This window comes from Bufo bufo, chromosome 2 (genome assembly GCF_905171765.1).
Source record: "Bufo bufo chromosome 2, aBufBuf1.1, whole genome shotgun sequence".
In the NCBI taxonomy this organism is placed as follows: domain Eukaryota; kingdom Metazoa; phylum Chordata; class Amphibia; order Anura; family Bufonidae; genus Bufo; species Bufo bufo.
The window spans coordinates 676257433-676278242 of record NC_053390.1 but is presented as its reverse complement, the minus strand read 5'-3'; the positions used below and the strand labels follow the sequence as shown (position 1 = coordinate 676278242).

The following is a 20810-nucleotide window of genomic DNA, read 5'->3' as shown; positions in this document are numbered from 1 at the left end:
GCACTGGTATCGGTAACACCTTTTAAAAGCCCAGGTAAATGGGAGCAAGAACTGAATTGCTCCCCTTTACAGTGGCCCACTATTTATAGGAACGTGAGAAGGGCATCGGTTTCCAGTGCGCATAGATTAATTCAATTTAAGATTCTTCATAGACTGTATTACACGCCTATGGTCCAAGGGAAATTTCTGCAAAATAGGGACCGGGACTGTTGCTGCCCTAAATGTGGATATGTTAATGCGAATTATGTCCACATGTTATGGAGCTGTACTAAATTAAGAAAATATTGGGATGAGGTTTTTTCCGCCCTACAAAGGGAATCCACAATGAACTATAACCCGGGATCTTGATAGTGATTTTTGGAGACTGTGGTTTAGAAACGGAAGTCTCTCCCCGGGTTAGACAGATTTGGATGAAAGGTTTGATGGTAGCGAAAGCTATACTGGTCAAGTACTGGGGCTCTGTCTCCCAGCCCTCTTCAAGGGAGTGGGATCTATACTTTCAACAAATTAAAATCTATGAGGATATCGGAAAGAATCGGAGAGTTGCACGCAGAGCCACGTAGACATATCTTGACATTACTCATTGTTTGTTGTATTTGAATGAATTGAGGGAAACGACAGCCAATGGGTGGGGGGGGGGTGGTGGTATAAGGATGTCTATGATTGTTATATTATATAGCTATGTATTTATATTGAAGTGGTTTATATTGGTTTATGTACTAATTCTACTATTGTTATATTATATTCACTGTTGTATTGGTAATAAAAAAAAATTAAAAAAAAATGTCCGACTTCAAAATGGCCGCCATAGTCACCACCCATCTTGAAAAGTTTCCCCCCTCACATATATTAATGTGCCACAAACAGGAAGTTAATATCACCAACCATTCCCATTTTATTAAGGTGTATCCATATAAATGGCCCACCCTGTATAATCCATACAAGGGGCCCCGGCATTGGGGGGGGGGGTTATATTTTAGATATTGGATAACCCCTTTCACTTTGATTATATTCTATGATATTCTAATTTATTGAGATGCACCTGTGTATGTGTATATATATATATATATATATAAGAAAGGCTCTATGGATGAGCTCAAACATTGCGACCACATGGTTGAATAAAGTAATTTTATTTCCATCCACGCTTTGTGAGTGCTGCCATTTTTCTTTATTTTTTTGCTAATATGTAATAAAAATATTACGCAAGTGTCTCTTTAAAGCTTGTCATTTAAATTTTTTTTTACAAGTCATAGTGTCATATCACTATGGAGGCTTGTTCACACAAAGTCCATGCTGCCATACCTACAGTACTCACATTTCCAGACCGTGTCAAGATGCTGTTTCTGCTTGGACACTGAGGCTACCTGCCTGTGTTGTGGATTATGTGTTGCTTTTCCCCGTGGATTTTCAGGAGTAAAAAACAGCAGCATAATACAATGACAGCAAAGTAAATGAGATTTGACAAATCTCATGTATATTCTGCATGATTTTTCCATCTGGAAAATTACCTGTTGTGTGGATTTTGAAATCCACAGCATGTCAATTGTTTGTCCGATTCTGCACTTTATATACAGTGGTTTTCTCTAAAGACGTCCATGGGGTTGTTAACATGAACAGAAAATCCGCAACCTAATCTGAAACAGAAACTACATAGAAACGTTACCAAAACTGTGGTCCGGATTTCATGTGTATTTTCTGCTTACGAATCCATCATGTGCAGATACCCTAACAGATTACAGCAGGTTTCCGCTTGAGGATTAGCCCCACAGAAGAGGCCAAAGCCACAGGTGGTTCAGACGCATTTAAAACCATTGCAGATACTTAAAGGGGTTCTCCGGGAATTAAGAAAATGAAAACACTTAAATATTACTCTATTATAAATATATTTCCACATACCTTTCATTATTTATAATGGCTTATGTTGTCTAGGGAGCAATCATCAGGGGAAACAAAATGGCTGCCGTCCTGTTAGTACACAAAATCTGTCCTAATCCCACAGTAGGAAAAGTTACTTCACATCACTGAGCTAAAGAGCTTCTCCATCCTCCTCTCTGCTCTACCTGTCAGGGATTATGATGCTGAATACAGATGATAAGATCTTCAGCTGAATCTCTGTAGGAATGGAGTTCATAAGGAGACATGAAGTACAGAGAGGATGGACAGAACAGACTGTGGTTTGTGGTAATGGATATTGCATACAATAGCTGCTGCTCATTATCCACACCCTCCCCTCTGTACTTCATGTCTCCTCATGAACTCCATTCTTACAGAGATTAAGCTGAAGATCTTATGAGCTGTATACTGACACGCAGAGCAGAGAGGAGGATGAGGCAGCTCTTTAGCTCAGTGTTCTGAAGTAACTTGTCCTGTTGTGTGATTAGGACAGGTTTTGTGTGTACTTATAGGACAGCGGCCATTTTATTTCTCCTAATTATTGTTCCCTAGACAAATCGAGCCATTATAACTAATGAAAGGTATTTGGGAATATATTTATCATAAATTACTATTTAAGTATTTTAATTTTCCCGGAGAACCCTTTTAAGGTGGAAATATATGTTAATACCCAGTAGCCATAGGACAGATCTGATTTATACCTGGAATGTTGCAATTAAATGTGGCTAACAATGAGCAAACATTGGTTGGAAATAAAGTGATATTTTATATATATATACAATAACGAAGAAACATACACCGAGAGCAATAAACAACTACACGAACAGGACGATGTGCAGATGAGGAGCCTTAGAAGCCAATATGTCCTAATTTACTGTACACAAGAATATCTGTCAGTTTACACTTAAGACTGGGATATTTTATTCATTAATCTTTCTGGTCAGAGCATCAGTCATTTAACATATTGATGTTCAATGCTTTTTCCTTGTGCTTTGATAAAGGCAATGACGATATTAACATGTACTTTGTAGTAAAATATTACTACTATACAACTTCCATGAATAGTCATTTAATAAATTAAGGAAACATACACATTTACTTATTACACGCAACATCAACTAAAGCCACTCATGATTAATGCTAATTACTGTATTTATTAATCTTGCAGAAGAGTCTGCAATGTCTTCCAATGATACTGGTCTATGTGTTACGCTAGGGCCTCGTTCACATGTTGAGGCAGTACTGCACCGCTACTGCGTGCAAATAAAAATCTCCTTGAAACAGCACCAAACAGGTGTAAGCTCACCATTTACACAGCATTAGGGCTCATGCCAACCAACATAATGGTTCCGTGATGCGGAACGCAAATTGCGGTCCGCAATGCACAGGCAACGACCGTGGGGCAGCCGCATGCGGATCCATTCACTTGAATGGGGTCCACAATCCGTACCGCAAAAAAGTAGTGGATGCGCAACTTTTTTGCGGTGCAGAGGCACGGCCAGAAACACCACAGAAGCACTCCACAGTGCTACCGTGGGGTTCCGATCCGTGCTTCCGCACCGCATATCCGGATTTGCGGACCCATTCAAGTGAATGGGTCTGCATCCGTGATGCTGGGGTGCACACGGCCGATGCCTCGTGTATTGCGGACCTGCCGTATGCCCTTAGGGCTCATGCACATGGCCGTTGTGCCCAATGCACGGGCAACATCTGTACAGATTCCGCACACTTATCCAGAGCCATTCAACTTGAATGGGTCCGTGATCTATCCGCACCGCAAAAAATAGAACATGTTCTTTTTTTTGCGATGCGGAGGCACGGAGAGAAACCCCTCGGAAGCACTCCGTAGTGCTTTCGTGCCTCCGTTCCGCACAGCACCTGCTGGATTGTGGACCCATTTAAGTTAATGGGTTCGCATATGTGATGCGGGTGCACATGGCCGGTGCCCCCATATTGAGGACCCGCTGTTTACGGGCCGCAATACGGGAACGGCCGGGTAATGGCCGTGTGCATGACCCCTTAGGTAGATATAGAGACAGGGTTGGGCCTCCTGGGCCTAGGATTTAATACAATAACGACCATCTACACCATGACCCATGAATTTTATTTTCAGATCACTTGCTTCTGGGGTGCATTACATATTCGGGATGTTCCTGACATGCGTGCATTAACCATGTAATTCAATCTGCACATTCACATGTTATACAGGTGAAACTCGAAAAATTTGAATATCGTGCAAAGTTCATTTATATCAGTAATGCAACTTAAAAGATGAAACTAATATATGAGATGGACTCGTTACATGCAAAGCGAGATATTTCAAGCCTTTATTTGTTATAATTTGGATGATTATGACTTATAGCTTATGAAAACCCCAAAGTCACAATCTCAGGTACCCTTTGCTCAGGGGGTATATGGATTACATAGCTGACTAGAGTGTGACACTAGAATATTGAACCTTTTCACAATATTCTAATTTTAAGCTGCATTAATGCAACTCCTTTTAAATTGCATTACTGAAATAAATGAACTTTTGCCCGATATTCTAATTTTTCGAGTTTCACCTGTAGAAGCTCACTATTATTACCTCAGGTGTGTCAAATCTGCCCCAGTCCACCATTGGTTACGGAACAATTTAAAGGAAAATGTGTCTACTTACTGCCATCGTCAAGTTACTGAAATCACAGTTTCTTAGAGTAGGTAAACCCCCCTTTTAGTGCAGTGGTCTGTTCCATCATCATACAGTCAGTTAGGGAGAGATGTCTTGCTTATTATGGAACAGACCACCGCATATAGATAATAGGGGTGTTTTGAGTAGAGTAAAAAACTCTTAGTGAGTGTGTTTGATACTGGCGATATCACCTTGCCCTGTGTAAAATAATACGCAATAGATGAACTTACTATGGAGACCAGCAAAAATGGAATGACTAAGGCTACTTTCACACTGGCGTTTTTGCTTTCCGTTTGTGAGATCCGTTCATCGGACTCACAAGCGGTCCAAAACAGATCAGTTTTGCCCTAATGCATTCTGAATGGAAAAGGATCAGCACAGAATGCATCAGTTGGCCTCAGTTCCGTCTCCATTCCGCTTTGGAGGTGGACACCAAAACGCTGCTGAAACGGAGCAAAACGGATCCGTTCTGACACACAATGTAAGTCAATGGGGACGGATCCGCTTTCTAAGACACAATCTGGCACAATAGAAAACGGATCCGTCCTCCATTGACTTTCAATGGTGTTCAAAACGGATCTGTTTTGGCTATGTTACAGGTAATACAAACGGATCCGTTCTGAACGGATGCATGCGGTTGTATTATCTGAACAGATCCGTCTGTGCACATCCATGATGGATCCGCACCAAACGTGATTGTGAAAGTAGCCTAAGAGAAGCAATTAATGATATTAAGATGTGCTTGTTTTTTTAACTCGTGTGTTACCGTTGGGAAGCTAATCATCAATGTAGTCTGAAATGATTATGTTCATTTGTGGAGGCAGCGTCAATATGCAAAACACAGTTGTCTACTGAAGAAATTACCTTATAAGCTTAAGAAAATGAAATAATGCCAATATTGTATATCCTCTTCCATGAAACACACTAAGATACATACTGCCAAGATATTTTTGGCAAGAGCTGTGCTATATACTGTTGTGTAAACTAATAAGTACTCTACAACACATGGCTTGAACATAGAATATTGCATTTCAACTTCCACTGCTTCGCTCTTGACTCTTAACATTATGTAAAAAACTAAAAACTGTTGCACTTTTTGTGCCGCGTTCTACGGTTACCCTAGCTGAAAGCCTAGCAATTACAAAGAGTGCAGATCCCTATCCAGATTATCACAGAAACAAAGTAAAGAGGCTGAAAGTTCAAAATGACACACTATCCAATATCTATAGAAACGTGTGTATAGCACATGCATGCAGGGATAGGTATGCATTGTTGTACACACCCGTTCCTATGAATATATAGTCCACATTACTGCATACCAAGTCAACATATAATTTAATTTAATATGAGTGGTAAGTCTTTGTCTTCAAAAATTCAAAGTTTGGGACATCATCTTCCACCATTCCATTAGCTCTTCTTTTTCTTCCTCCTTCCTCTCTGATAATGATTCCAGATCAAAATCAATCTGTTTTAATAGGAAAATGAATGTGAGTAAATACACAGTGATGGCATGATATAAGAAAAATGCACAGAACTCGATTAAGCATTCAATCGGGACAAACAAATTATAATAAAATAGTAAATATAGAAAAGCGGGCCTGCAGAAGTGTGCATCCCATCATCCTCATTAGAGGAAGTGTGTCATCAGAAAATGACCGACGTATTGAATAAATCACAATGGTGATTTGGTAAAGCTCTTTTTAATTTTTCATGAGACGGCACTCGTCTGTTCAAGTGAATAGGATGGAGTCGTCCCATTGAAGTGAATAGAATGGAGTCGTCCCATTGAAGTGAATAGGGACGCCATAGTTGCAATTACACTGATCGCCGTTGCGACGGCGAGCAGGTAAACAGAGAAGAGAAGGCGAGCGCAGCTGATCAGCAGGGGTGTTGGGAGTCGCCCCCACCAGCCAATCTGATATTGATGACTTGAGGATAGGTTCATCAATAGAAAAGATCGGACAACTCCTTTAAGAATTTCTGCTCAAATCACGTTTCAGCAGTCATCTCATTATCATCACAGGCAGGCTTACAATGACAGAATCCACTATTGATAAGTGGTAATGGACACAGCCTGTCTGCTCCCCCTCTCTTCAAAATAACGTCTGAATGAGTCATAGAGGATGTCTAGAAAACTCCCCCATAGAAGTTAATGAGTCCCCTCCAGTCCACTGTGCCTGTGGTCCATATGAGTGCTGTAAAGCATATCTCTAAAGGTTAACAGCAGCTCAGGTGAGGTAGCTGCCCCAAAAATCATGTGGAGAAAAAAAAATTAATATAAATCTATAATCAGAAAATAACAATAGATTAGAAAAAGGCATGTTTTACTATCTGGTTTTAATAGGTAAAAAAATATAAGGAACAATTTCCCTTTACGTAATGTTTTGAAACTGAGAAAAAGACCATAATCGTACAGCTAAAACAACGGGGGAAATTAAGTAAGAGAAATGTGCCAGAATTCAGGATAGTTTTGTGCCAAAAACAGCTATACACGCTTTTCACCACTTTTATAATGTTTTATATATTTTTTGCGCTTCAACTGACAAGGGGTGTAGCTTTGCAGGGAAAAGACATGGCTTAAGTCAGGGATGGCCAACCTAAGGCTCTCCAGATGTTGCAAAACTACAACTCCCAGCATGCCTGGACTGCCAACAGCTATCAGCCTACAGCAGGGCATGGTGGGAATTGTAGTTTTACAACAGCTAGAGAGCCACAGGTTGGCCATGCCTGGCTTAAGTTGTGCCAACGTGCCCCAAAATTAAAGTAACATTTTGCTCAAAGGAAGACAACCAAAAGGTGGTGTAACAATGGACAAATGTAGCTAAAGATGCAGTTATACTCTCTATTAGACAGAATTAGTAAATCTGCCCCCAAATTTTCACAGATCTAAGGGCTTCTGGTTCTCAACACCCCTAACATCTGAATAAAGTGGCGTCTAGAACAGCCCTGCCTTCTGTATAAGTAACTGTAATCTTTTCTCGGTTTTCAGGCTCAAGCGCTTCAGTCGCCATAATGCAGATCTTGTTATATTGCATTAGTTTTGACTGGTCCATGGGAAATTTTTTACAATATATGCTTGTGGTCTTCACATTTCAGATATTACTTTGCGCTATAAGTATAATTTATTTAGTTCTTCATCTTAAAGGGGTTTTTACCATAAATAATATTTACCATATTCTAAAAACATACTGAATATCTAAGGCTGGGTTCCCACATCCCATCTATTGTAGTTTCCGTCCGATGTGATACACCAATGCAGAGGCAATCTAATGCCAGAACTGATCTGGCACATCGGATGTAGCACATAGCATTTTCTTACTGGTGCTTTTAGGCTATGGTGGAAGGACCGGTGAAGAAAGGCTGGAGACACATACAGGTGACACTCAAAGAATTTGAATATCGTGCAAAAGTTCATCTATTTTAGTAATGCAACTTAAAATTAGAATATTGTGAAAGGGTTCAATATTCTAGGCTCAGAGTGTCACACTCTAGTCAGCTAATGAATCCATACCCCCTGAGCAAAGGGTACCTCAAAATTGTGACTTTAGGGTTTCATAGGCTGAAATATCTCGCTTTGCATGTAATGAGTCTATCTCATATGTTAGTTTCACCTTGCGTTACTGAAATAAATGAACTTTGCACGATATTCACATTTTTCCAGTTTCACCTGTACAATAGTTGTGTCCTGCTCCAGCTTAAAACAAGTGGTTGGACATATCCAGCCTAAGGACAGAACTAATGTTAGTACATAATATCTGCAATGTTTCTCCAGGCTACTTACCTTAGTAGCAGGAGTATAAGCAACAGCTACTTTCTTAGTGACGGCAAGGTACCCTGAAGCTGAGGCTGTGACTTTGTAGTTCCCAGGAGAAAGGAGCCTCCAGTAATCACCATCCTTAGCTGGGGTTGAAAGAAAAAGAATGTCATCAGTGGCTATCAGTCATCAGTGGAATGTGTCATCAGAAAATGGCCTGCTGTTTAAATCACTTTTTTATGTTTAACATAAACTACTGCAGTGAACTCATTGTAATCCTGCCTGTAATGGTATCACCTCTGTGTATAGATAAGACAGGATCCACCATTCACAATAGGTGATTGTTAGAACTTGTCTATTCTGTAGAAAAAAAAAAGCACGTGTTACTATCTGATTAGAACTGGCAGAAAAAAAAATTGGCGACACATTTCCTTTCAAATACATTAATGATACCCATCAGTTTGGGCGTTTTCACAAAAAGTCCCCAAAAATCGTCATTGTTTTTTACTAACTCTTTTTTACCCTGTTTCATTTTCTAATGTATTTACTGTATTTAGGCTTAGGCAGGTTGCTGAATGTCGTTAAAGAGATGCAAAGAGGTGGCTCTCAAAAAAAGAGAACCATCTCGCCAGTGCCACCTATTGGAAGTGGCTCCCTATGAGTCAAGATCCGATTTTCCAACAAACCATGGGACATGACAAGGGAAAATAGAAAAGCCAAATATCTGTTTGGGGGTACTTGCCCCTCATCAGTATGGCTGGCTGAGTGCGGCTTAGGCAGGGTACTCGCTCTCCTTAAAGAGGCCAGTCCTGTATGGAGGCTTACTGGAAGTACTCCTGCTTTGCTGCCTCGGGGCCTGGATGCCTTACGATTACTGAGACATCCTTAAGCAGAAGAAATGCTAGGTGATTCAATAAGACAAAGAACCAAAGTAAATCAACTAAAGAATGTTTCAAAAAGAAAATGTGTGTTCTTGAATGGCCAAGTCAGAGTTCTGACCTTTACCCTAATGAGACGCTGACCTGAGAAGGGCTGTGCATGCAAGCCATCCCAGAAACACACTGCAGGGAGGAATTGTCCAAAGTTCCTCCTTAACTCTCTTATTTGCAGCTCCAGGAAGCTTTTGGTGGGAGATCTTCATGTTATTAAATTCAAGGGTTCACTTACTTTTTCTCCTTGCTCTGTGGATGTGTGCTCAATACAAGACATGCATACTACAATTGTTTGAGTGTTATTTGTTTGGTAAGATCATATGTCAGTAATTATGACTGAGATAACAATCACAGCACATTTTATTAGGGTTCACTTACTTTTTCTTGCAACTGTAGCATTGCACCTTGTAAAAAGATTATTTACTAAGACGCACCTGAAGTTATGTCATGGTTGATTCCATCTACAGATATTGTTGCGTTAGCGATTGGATTTCCCTGATGATCTCTGACAAATCCTTTCACCCCACGATGCACCTAAAAAACAAACAATAATGTTTCTTACAGATATGACAGCATCATTCTAATAATAGGCCATGCAATACATAGCTTAAATACGTGTACAAGATTCTGTGATTCCATATGAAAATATATAATTTGTGGCGGTTTTGGTGTCAGTTTTAAGTCTGTCACTGCTTTGTGAGGTTGCGCCAAATTAAAGGGGTTAACCCATCTCATACTTTGGGGGCACATCGATAGGATATGCCCCCAATGTCTGATAGGTGTGGGTTCCACCTCTGGGGAGCCTGCAAAGTGCTGGATGGTGCACCGCACATGCACAGCTGCCAAGCTATTTCCGTCAGCCCCATAGAAATGAGTGGAGTGGTAGCAGCGTTTGCGCGGCGTGCTTCGCATTATTTCAATGGAACTTCCGAAAATAGCCAAGCGAGCTGCTATTTTCAGCACTCCCATAGAAATGAATGGAGGGCGACCACACATGAGCGGGCTCCTTTCTAAAGATAGGAGCGATATGCCCCCAATGTATGAGATGGGCCAACCCCTTTAATGAAATGGTGCACAGTAATAATATCTTTGGCAAAAGTTTGTAAAAGTACATCAGGGGGTTGCCTGGCATGGAGATGCAACTTTTTAGTGACTTATTAAAAAGTTGCACATCATAATTGAGATTTAAAGGTGTTATAAACTGAAATCCTGACCTACTCCACTTATAAAAGTGGTGAGGCTGACCAAATGTCACAAAATCTGACCACGAATGTGTTACTCCACAAAATGGCATAGCAGATTTGATAAATGACCTCGTGTGTTGATTAGATCTTTAGGCTGCTTTCACCCACAGCGTTTTGACGGCAGTGTTTTCGGCCACCCAGCTTTTCTGCCGATGCCAGGCCCTACTGCACTCCACTTACTGCTTCTTTTCCGACATGAAATGGCTGTAAATGTTAACCACCCCCCATGGACTGGTAGACTGACCAAATTTTTAATGAGCCCAAGTAATAAACCAATAAAACACTTAAAACTCCCCTATAAAGGAGGGAATCACCCCCAGCCCACTGTGTTTTTTTCTGTCCTCCCGGACAGGTGGACAAGGCGGTGATCCCCCCCTTTTTTTCTCTTCTAAGGGGGATCTTTTTTTCGTTTCTGCAGGCTGTTGCTCTTTGTTTGTTTGTTAAACAACCTGGCCAGCAGCTTACCTGCTGCTGGCTCTGCTGCTGTGTATTTGGTGGCGTCCTCGGTCCGGTTTCTCGCGACCGCTGGGCGCCGCCATCTTCCGGAAGTGACGTCAGAGTGCTCTGACGTCAGTTCTGGGGATTCCTTGCAACGCGCTTTCGCATAGGATTTTTACATTGCAGTGTTTTCTTGTGGTTTGGGAAATTTTACTTAGTTTTCTGTTGTCTTTGCCTCAGGGGGTGGGGTTTTTGTTCTGGGTCTACCCCCTCCCCTATTTAAGGAAGCATTGTGAACCAGTTCGGTCACTGGCTGCACATGCTTCTCAAGCTAGCTCCCTGAGTTCCTATAAGTTGGTGTTCGTCCACTTATTGGTGCCCTATTATTCGGATCCTCATTTTCAGCCTCCGACGGTCTGCCTTTTTCTTTACCTTTCTCCTTAAACATTTATAAGTCATTTACAAATGTTTTACTTGTCTCTTTTTCCCGCAGTGATGTCTTCTCCGCGGGATTCGGATGGCAGAAAGGCGGGTTCCAAGAGGAAACATTTATCCTGCTACTGCTATTGTAGCGCTCTTTTAGAGGATAGCTGTCCCTATTCTAGGCGCGACAGCTGCCGTCCGAGGGTCCAACCTTCTAGTGAACCTACGATGCAGGATATGTATCAATGGGTGAAGACCTATGTAGATGGATCTATCAAAGGAGTCGTAAGCCTGCTGGACGAGAGGCTTCCTGCTCAGACCCCTATGGAGTCCTCGGATCTGGTAGAGAGACCTTCCGTGGTCTCCTTAGGTTCTTCCTCCTCGGATGAGGAGGAGCTTACTTTGTGTTTCTTTCCTCCAGATAAGATGCAAAAGTTACTTAAGTCCATCAGGTCGAGGGACCATGATGTTGACCCGGGGGAGCCCTCTGATCCTGCTGGTCGGGTCTTTAAAGCGGATGTGACCCTCCTCTCTGTCATGCGTACAGAGTGGAAGAAACCCGAGAAAGGTCCGGTTCTAACCAAGAGATTTAGAACAATGTTTCCGATGGCTATACCCTTGGTGGAATCGTCCGGGTCTAGTCTGCAGGATCCCCTTGACAGGAGAGCGGAGTGCACTCTCAGAAGTTATACGGCAGCTGCAGCTTCCGCTTCTACGGCCATTGCTGCTACAGAAGTCTCTATGTTCCTCCGGTCTCGCCTAAACCAGATCCAGACGGACGTGGATCAGAAGGTGTCTCGGGACGAGAATTCTGGCGGCTTTCAAGAATGTCAACGTGGCGATGGATTTCCTGTGTGATACCATGCAGCAGCAGCTGAAATTGGCTGCCAAATCAATGGCCCTGGTGTCAGCGGCCTTCCCTTTGAGCCCAACCATTTGTTCGGCTCGGAGCTAGATAAGATCATGGAAGGCCTGTCGGATAAGAAGGGGAAGAGTCTTCCCCAGCAGTCCTTTCGAGGGCGGGGCAGACAGAACCCTGGTGGTAGGTCTGTCCAGCAGTCAAGAGCCCGGAGGGACTGGGGAGGTTCGAGGTGCTCTCGCGAAGGAGCCAAGGATAAAATATCCACCTCCTAACTACAGACCTCCTCGAGGCTCTTGGATGACTCCCGTTACTTCTGCCGTCCTGCCAGAAGACTTTCCCACTCCCCTACCTCATCTTCCTGTCGGGAGTCGTCTCTCCCACTTCAAGGTCATTTGGATCCGAGAGATTTCAGATCTCTCAGTCCTGAATGTCATCTCCGAGGGGTATTTAATCAGTTTTATTTCTCTTCCTCCAGACAGGTTCATCAGGACCAAACTTTTACAGGCCGCAAAGCAGTCGGTTCCGGAGAATTACATTCAGGTCTACATCCACAAGGGGGCTCTGGAGGAGGTCTCGGCAGGGGAACGGGGCTTAGGGATCTACTCACCAGTATTTCTGGTTCCCAAGGCGTCAGGGGATCTTCGGATGATTATCGATCTGAGATATTTCAATCGATATATAAAGGAAGGTGAAGTTTCGTATGGAGACCATCAGGTCAGTGGTTCACGTTCTCAATCCTGGAGACGTGATGGCAACCCTGGACCTCATCCTGCTTCCAGGAGATATCTCAGAATTGCGGTCCAGGTTTCGGGAGTCAGACACATTCAGTTTGTTGCCCTTTCTTTTGCCATTTCTTCTGCCCCTCACACTTTCACCAAAGTGGTAGTTTCTGTGGTGGCGGCTCAAGACTTCAAGACCATCATTCCTTATCCGACGATTGGCTTTTAAAAGCCTCTTCCCTAGCGGTCCTGACCCACCATCTTCATGTAGCGATCTCCTTTCTATTCTGCCTACGGTGGATCATCAACTGGCAGAAGTCGAACGTGAGCCCGTCGACTTCAGTAAGATATCTAGGCTTCATAATCGACTCCGTCAGGATGTCTCTCCGGTTGACTCCAGAAAGAAGATCCCGAATATAGAACACGGCAGAATTTCTATCCGCGCCTCTGCGAGTCCCAGTTCGGACTCTCATGAAGATGTTGGGGCTCATGTCAGCGTCTACGGAAGCAGTCCCTTGGGCTCTATGGCACCTCTGGCCGCTGCAGTCAGAGGTCCTCTCCAAATGGAATGGCAGCCCAGCTGGGCTGAACTCTCTGTGCTTCCTTTCTTGACGAACTCAGCATTCCCTCAGATGGTGGTTCCATCTTTTAGACGGGAAGTCTATGACCCAGCCAACCTGGATCATATTGACAACAGATGTGTCTCAAGTAGGCTGGGGCGCTCACCTAGACGACTCTCCAGTTCACAGAACCTGGTCTCCTCAGGAGCGGCTTCTCTCATTCAATCTCCGCAAGATTCGAGCTATCCGGCTAGCCGTCCTTCACTTCGCCCCTTAGATCCGGGGCAAAGCTGTGAAAGTCCAGTCAGACAATATGACTGCGGTACTTTACATCAACAAGCAGTGAGGCACAAGATCACTTCCCCTCCTATCAGAGATCGGGGTGATTCTGGATTGGGCAGAGTTGAACCTTTCCCACTTATCTGCGATCCACATTCGAGGCTCACCTCAATGATAGCGGATCGGCTGAGCCGCGGTCTTCCAACAGTGGAGTGGTCTTTACATCCGGAGATATTCAAGCAGATAGTCCTCAAGTGGGGGATGCCAGAGGTGGATCTTATGACAACAAGGTTCAAGGTGGAGAGGTTTTGCTCCCTTTACAGGGAGGACAACCCCCTGGCGATAGATGCTCTGTCAATATCCTGGAGGTTCAGGCTGACTTACATCTTCCCTCCGTTTTCCATGATTCCGAGGGTATTGATGAAAATCCGTCAAGATCAGGCCTCAGTGATAGCCATCATTACGTTTTGGCCGAAGAGATCCTGGTTTACCCAGCTCACCCAAATGAGTCGAGGGCAATATTGGAGGCTCCCCCCTCAGCAGACCTTGGTGTCGTGGGACACTCACCTCTGCTCAGATCTGTACAGGTTCAGCCTGAAAGCCTGGAGGTTGATCAGTCCCTTCCCAGAATAGAAGGGTTTTCAAAGTCGGTCCTGAGAACGCTGTCTCATTCAAGAGCGGACTCTACCAAGAGAGCCTACTCACAGATTATGAGGATATTCTCATCCCGGTGTACCTCAAAGGAGGTGGCGTCTGCAGATCCGCCCCTCTCCACCATCCTTCAGTTCCTGCAAGACGGCCTTGAGGGTTCAAGATTCAGCCATTTCAGCTTGCCTCAACAAGTCTTTTTCTTAGGACCCGCTCATCAAACGGTTCCTTAAGGGAGCTGAAAGACTAAAGCCTATAGTACTGAGACCCATTCCTCAATGGGATTTAGCAGTAGTTCTCAAGGGGTTAGCATCTCCCCCCTTTAAGCCTTTGGAGGAGGTAGATTTCAAGTTCGTCACTTGGAAACTTGTTTTTCTCCTTGCAGTGACTTCGGCCAAGAGGGTCTCTGAGCTTCAGGCTCTCTCAGCGCACGAGCCCTATACTATCTTTTTGCAAGAACGGGTCCTTCTAAGATTTCTCCCGTACTTTAGGCCTAAGGTTCCTTCGTTCCAGAATATCAACCAGGTGATATCCCTCCCGGTTCTTTCTACACCTTCTACCTCCTCCGAGGAACCTGTTAGACATCCTCTGGATGTCTCGAGATGCCTCCAGATCTATGTGGATAGATCAAAGGAGTTCAGGAGAGATGAAAATCTTCTAATCCTGTTTGCCGGTAAGTTTAAAGGCCGTAAGGCATCTAAGCTATCCATCAGTCGTTGGATTAGGGAGGCTATTAGGGAATCCTTTGTTTCCCAATCTCTAGACCCTCCAGGGTTTGTAAAGGCCCATTCTACCAGGGCCGTAGCTACTTCTTTTGCCGAAAGAAGTCTTCTTCCGCTCGACATGATTTGCAAGTCTGCCTCCTGGAGCTCTGAATCAACAATCATCTCCCATTATAGACTGGATGCTGAATACTCAGCCTTTGGGGAGACTATACTTGGTTCTGCCAGGCATGATGGCCCTTCCTAGGGGTTCTTCTTGCTATCTCCCCATCTGTGCTGCTGGTGGGACGTAAGGGAATCCTTAATTTCTAACAATTTGTTTTTCCTTAGTCCTAACAGCAGCACACAAATATCCCACCCTAGTAAGTCTATTTATTTTCTTGCTATAACACAGTGGGTTGGGGGTGATTCCCTCCTTTATAGGGGAGTTTTAAGTGTTTTATTGGTTTATTACTTGGGCTCATTAAAAATTCCGCCGGTCCTACCAGTCCACGGGGGGTGGTTAACCCCATCTGTGCTGCTGTTAGGACTAAGGGAAAACAAATTATCGTTAGAAATTAACGATTGGCTGAAGTGGGGGATTAGAGAAGTTAGTATTACCTCAGTTGTTTTTTCAGCACTTGCAGCCTGTGGGAAAGATTTTCTATTACCCTAGAATACCCCTTTAAATGGTACCAGTTTTATCACAGTGGATGATGCTGGATGATAAATTTGGTGAACCTCTACACTGTCTAGTCTAAGTTTACACCACCTAATTGTTGGCTTAATGTACACCAAAATATGGGCCACATTTTAAACCATGCACCTTTCCCATGAAGCCAAGCCAGCATGCTCTGGGAATGGCATTTTCTAGGCGTTCTCTCTATACTGCTTCAAAAACAACAGAAAAAAACTGCAAGTACTAAATGTAAAAAAAAGTCGCTAACCTTCTCTACAGCAACGCCAAGAGCCATCTTTGCAGACTCAGTACCTGCCCCACCCACCACCAGAGGGCAGCAGACAGTCGTCCCCGGCAGTCCTATAGAGGTGAATAGTAGTGTGCATGTCGGACCTGCCACTCTGTTCATTTGGGGGGCCCTGCAGCGTACAGGTGATCCCCTGTGGATCCCTTGAAATAACCAGAATATCCCTTTAATGAGTGATCACTCAACTTATCTAACGTGCATGTCCAGTTTTAAAGGGTATTTTTTCAAGACATGAACAGACACTAACTTTAGTGGTCACTAGATGAGACATGTTAGAACTGGTATCATCCCATCTAATTTATTATATATTTTGGTGGCTGTGTTACCAGGGTGCTTTTTGTATTGGGGCGTTCCCCTCTTTTTTCTCTCTAGTTATATTACAATCAGTTTTTTCGATATATGTATTATGCAATAATAAAGCTGTGAATTGAACATTGGACCAGTACTTTCATTTTTTGGGTTGGTTTATATTTATGAGGGTCCTTATATGTTTATGGGCATAAGTAGGTGATACTGTCCGTGTTGCACCTACATATTTTGTGGTCTCATTGACTGTCGGGTCCATGGTTGATATTTTGCAGCCAAGTAGAGGAAATGTTCTTTTTGCGGAACATACATACAGATGCGGAATGTACATGGATCATCTGCGTGCTTCCCACATCTGTATGTCCGTTCTGCTAAAAGATAGAATATGTCTGGAAAATGCAGACCGAGGACTTAATGAAGTCAATGGGTCTGTAAAAAAAAAAAATGCAGACGGCACACAGAAAGAATCTGTATTTTGGGGGTACGGGATTTGCAGACCGCAAAATGGATACGGTTGTGTGAATGGGGCCTAAGTAACAGATTTGATGGGGAGTGTTGCAATTGTTCAGTCGAGTTTCTGACTGCTGATTCCCTAATGAATATTAGGAAAGGGGCTTTATAGGAAAACCGCAACCAAGAAAAAGGAAGGAAGATATTTAGTGATCAGGAAGTCCACTGAATGTAGCTTATAAATCATGTGAAGCTACTCAGTAAATGTCCTGTACTAGTTTCTACTTTCTACCTTAAAGAGCACCTGTCACCAATCCTGACATGCCTGTTAATAGCGTCATGCATTCCCCATGTAATAACAATTCTGGAACATCTATTCTTATGTCTGTATGTTGTGCCATTCCTTTATTATTTCTACTACAAGTTATAAATGAATTGCTAGCAGTCTGCAGTAAGGGTAGAGAGGGGCGGTAACCAGTTGGGGGTGTGTACCTGCACAGTCCGAAAATGGCAGCACTGATTGGATAGAGTAAGACTGTGCAGGTACACACCCCTAACTGGTTACCACCCCTCTGTACCCTTACTGCAGACTTCTAGCAATTTATTCATAACTTCTAGTAGAAATAATAAAGGAATGGTACAACATAGAGCCATAAGAATAGATGCTCCAGAATTGTTATTACAGGGGGAATGCATGACGCTATTAACAGGCATATCAGGAGAGATGACAGGTCCTCTGTAAAGCAATGCTTCAGTGAACTAGGAAAACCTTTTACCTCCTTAATATAATTCACCATGGATTCCTTGTTTTCTTCCCAGTAATTCTTCAGCAATTCCTCGGGTGGAAACTTGTCACAGCTCAGCTCCACAGTTATCTCAAAGCAATTACTGCTCAGGTAATTGAAGTCCTGCATACCTAGAACCATAGCACACTGGTTACCAGCAGGCAAGGCATATCTTGTAGAAATGGATGGGCAGGTTTATGTAGCTTTTCATTTTATTAGAGGAAGGCATATAAAAGTCATCATATTAAAGAAATACACAGTGAGTGAGACAGACCTTGGCACTGGGAGGGGGCACGTGGCTTGTATTCATTGGTAGGGATTGTGGCTGACAGTCAGGAGGCCACTGTGGTATGGCAGCTCTGTGGCTGTCACTCATGGCACTCTGATACCATTATGGGAACACTGTTGTAGCACTGTTATGAGGGCACTATGACTGTTATAGAAGCACTAGAGACTCTGACCCTGGCAATGTTTTATGATCTTTGTGGCTCACAGTGATACAGAGCCCTGTGGCTGTCACTGTTATAGGGGCACTGTGTGGGTGACACCATAGAGGTACTGTTGGGATGGACACTATTTGGCAGGAGTGCCTTGACGTTCCTGTGGAAGACAGGAGAAGCATGAAGGTACTGGTTGGCATACATGTATAGCTGACAGAGGGAAAAGAATACTGATCAGACTGAAAGATACATTTTGGTGGAATTAAAGAGGGAAAACGAATAGATAGATAATTACTTAACTGATGATCGCTCCAGTTCTCCCCGCAAGGCTCTGTTTTCCTGGCTGCAGTGGTGACGTCACGTCGACAACACATGATCGCTGCAACCAATCACTGACCTCAGCAGTGTACTGAAGAGCTCAGTGATTGGCTGCAGTGGTCACATCTTGTCGACCTGACGTCACCAATGCAGCTGCAAGAATAGAACAGGAAAAACAGAGCCCAGTCAGGAGAACTGGAGAGAAGGTGTGGGATCTGTCAGGTAAGTAATCATCTATTCTGTAGTACAGGTTAATGCCGAGTTGTACGGTTTTCTCTAGAACCCGGAAAACCCCTTTTAATGTTTGGGTATAACAAATTAAGATATAGAAAAGGCAATTAAAATGTGCAAGTATATGAACAGACATTATAGTGAACTATGCAATGGTCTTTCTAGGCCTATAAACATTACAGAGGGCATCTAGTTCTTTCACCATCATCATAGATGGGGATTCTTTAATGGAAGTGGTGAGACTATGGTGCACCCTTCCACAAGATGCTGTGATAGTTTATATTATCATAAATAATGGATACTAGATTTCTGGAGATGGGGAAATCTGTATTCTAATTGCCAAAGTCAGGAACCAACTTTTCCACTAGTATGAGATCATTGGTGACCACCTCATAGGGCTTTTAGCCTTCCTCTGAAGTCACTGGCAGTGACCTTCCTCAACTAGTGAATGATTGAGAGGGTCCTTCCTTGCATTAACAGTGTGTTGAGTGGGGACCAGGAAATGTAGAGAAGCAGGGACCAGGGCAGTTTTGGAACGGCAGAGACGGGGGATCACTTATCATGGCTTCTTTTTTATTTTTAACCTACTGTAAGTCATGCATAAAAAAATGAATATTGCTGGACATATTTATATTTTGAGTCTTCATTTAGCGCCATGATTCTTTGTCTGCCATGGGATAAGCTTACCCCCAGGTACACTGTACCAAGCTGCACCATTAGTGGTCCCATCCACAAAGCTGCCTTCCTCATCATTCTTGCGACATGGTGTCCTGTTTGAATCAGACATGGCTGGGTTGGTTGAAGAATATGAACGGGCCAAGCTCTGGAAAATGCTGTCATCGGGGCAAGCACTGTATTCATGGTCATTGCCTGCAAAACAAAAGTATTAATCTGAAAAATTAAAATGAGTAGATAAAACAGACCTGTCGACTGCAATAACTTCTTGATTCCACCTTTGTATTGTCACTGCTGTTTCTATGTATTCTGCACACTTATACGACATTGCACCCTGCAGTTCAAATGATGCCGTATGAAGGCTACAAATGCTCAGTGTGGCTGGAAGAATGCATTTGTTCTCTCTGTAGGAGGTCATCACCGTTTTGTGAGTTAACCCCATACAATGTTTATTTCACTGTTTCATTTTCGTTTATCGTCCCTACTCCCCAATATGAGGGGCTGATATTGCTGGGGGGGGAGGGGGAAAGATCATTATAATCTGATATGAGTGGCCGATAGTGTTTGGGGTCATTACAATATGATATGAGGGGTTGGTATTGCTTGGGGGTCATTATAATCTGATATGAGGGGCTGATATTGCTTGGGGTCAAATAAGGATATTGCTGGTGGTCATTATAATCTAATATTGGGATGATAATGCTGGGGGGGTCATTACAATCTAATAAGAGGGGCTGATAGTGCTGGTGGTCATTATAATATGATATGAGGGGCTGGTATTTCTGGGGGTCATTATAATATCATATGAGGGGCTGGTATTGCTGGGGGTATTTATTATCTAATATCGGGGCTAATATTGCTGGGGGGTCATTGTAATCTGATATGAGGGGCTGGTATTACTGGGGGTCATTATAATCTAATATCGGGGTTGATAATTCTGGGGGGTCATTACAATCTGATAAGAGGGGCTGATAGTGCTGGGGGTCATTATAATATGATATGAGGGGCTGGTATTGCTGGGGGACATTATATTCTGATATGAGTGTCTGGAATCGCTGGGGGTCATTATAATCTAATATCGGGGTTGATAATGCTGGGGGGTCATTACAATCTGATAAAAGGGGCTGGTATTGCTGGGGGACATTATAATCTGATATGAGGGGCTGATATAAATATGAGGCAGGTGTAGGTTTAAATTGATAAAACCACATGCCTCAGATTAAGGGCAAGTAACTCCATCATGTACCTCATGTATTAACCCCCTGTTGCCCATTATGTGAGGAGGTACTTGGTTTTATCAATTTGGACCTCCATGTGCCTCACATAAATAGTAGGTGACCCCATCAAGTATCTCCTCACATAATGGGCAACATGTGGTTAAAGGGATTCTGTAGCTAGCTGACATTAGCGATGTGCTAATGTCAGCTAAACCTAACTAGCCTGTTCCTACTTTTATCTATGCCCCCGTTACGCCAGAAATCTAACTTTTATC

General features: G+C 43.2%; 1 protein-coding gene across 1 annotated transcript in view; it reads right to left on the bottom strand.

Annotated features, from left to right (window-relative positions):
• Window positions 1-5175: 5175 nt before the first annotated feature.
• Window positions 5176-20810, bottom strand: part of CPE (carboxypeptidase E) — a 91321-nt gene continuing 75686 nt past the window's right edge. The window contains exons 5-9 of the mRNA XM_040418633.1: window positions 19331-19513; window positions 17646-17785; window positions 9688-9787; window positions 8349-8467; window positions 5176-6032 (exon numbers count right to left, since the gene is read on the bottom strand). Of these exons, the coding sequence (XP_040274567.1) occupies window positions 5934-6032; window positions 8349-8467; window positions 9688-9787; window positions 17646-17785; window positions 19331-19513 (641 nt within the window). The 3' untranslated portion in view covers window positions 5176-5933. The remainder of the gene's footprint in view (window positions 6033-8348; window positions 8468-9687; window positions 9788-17645; window positions 17786-19330; window positions 19514-20810) is intronic.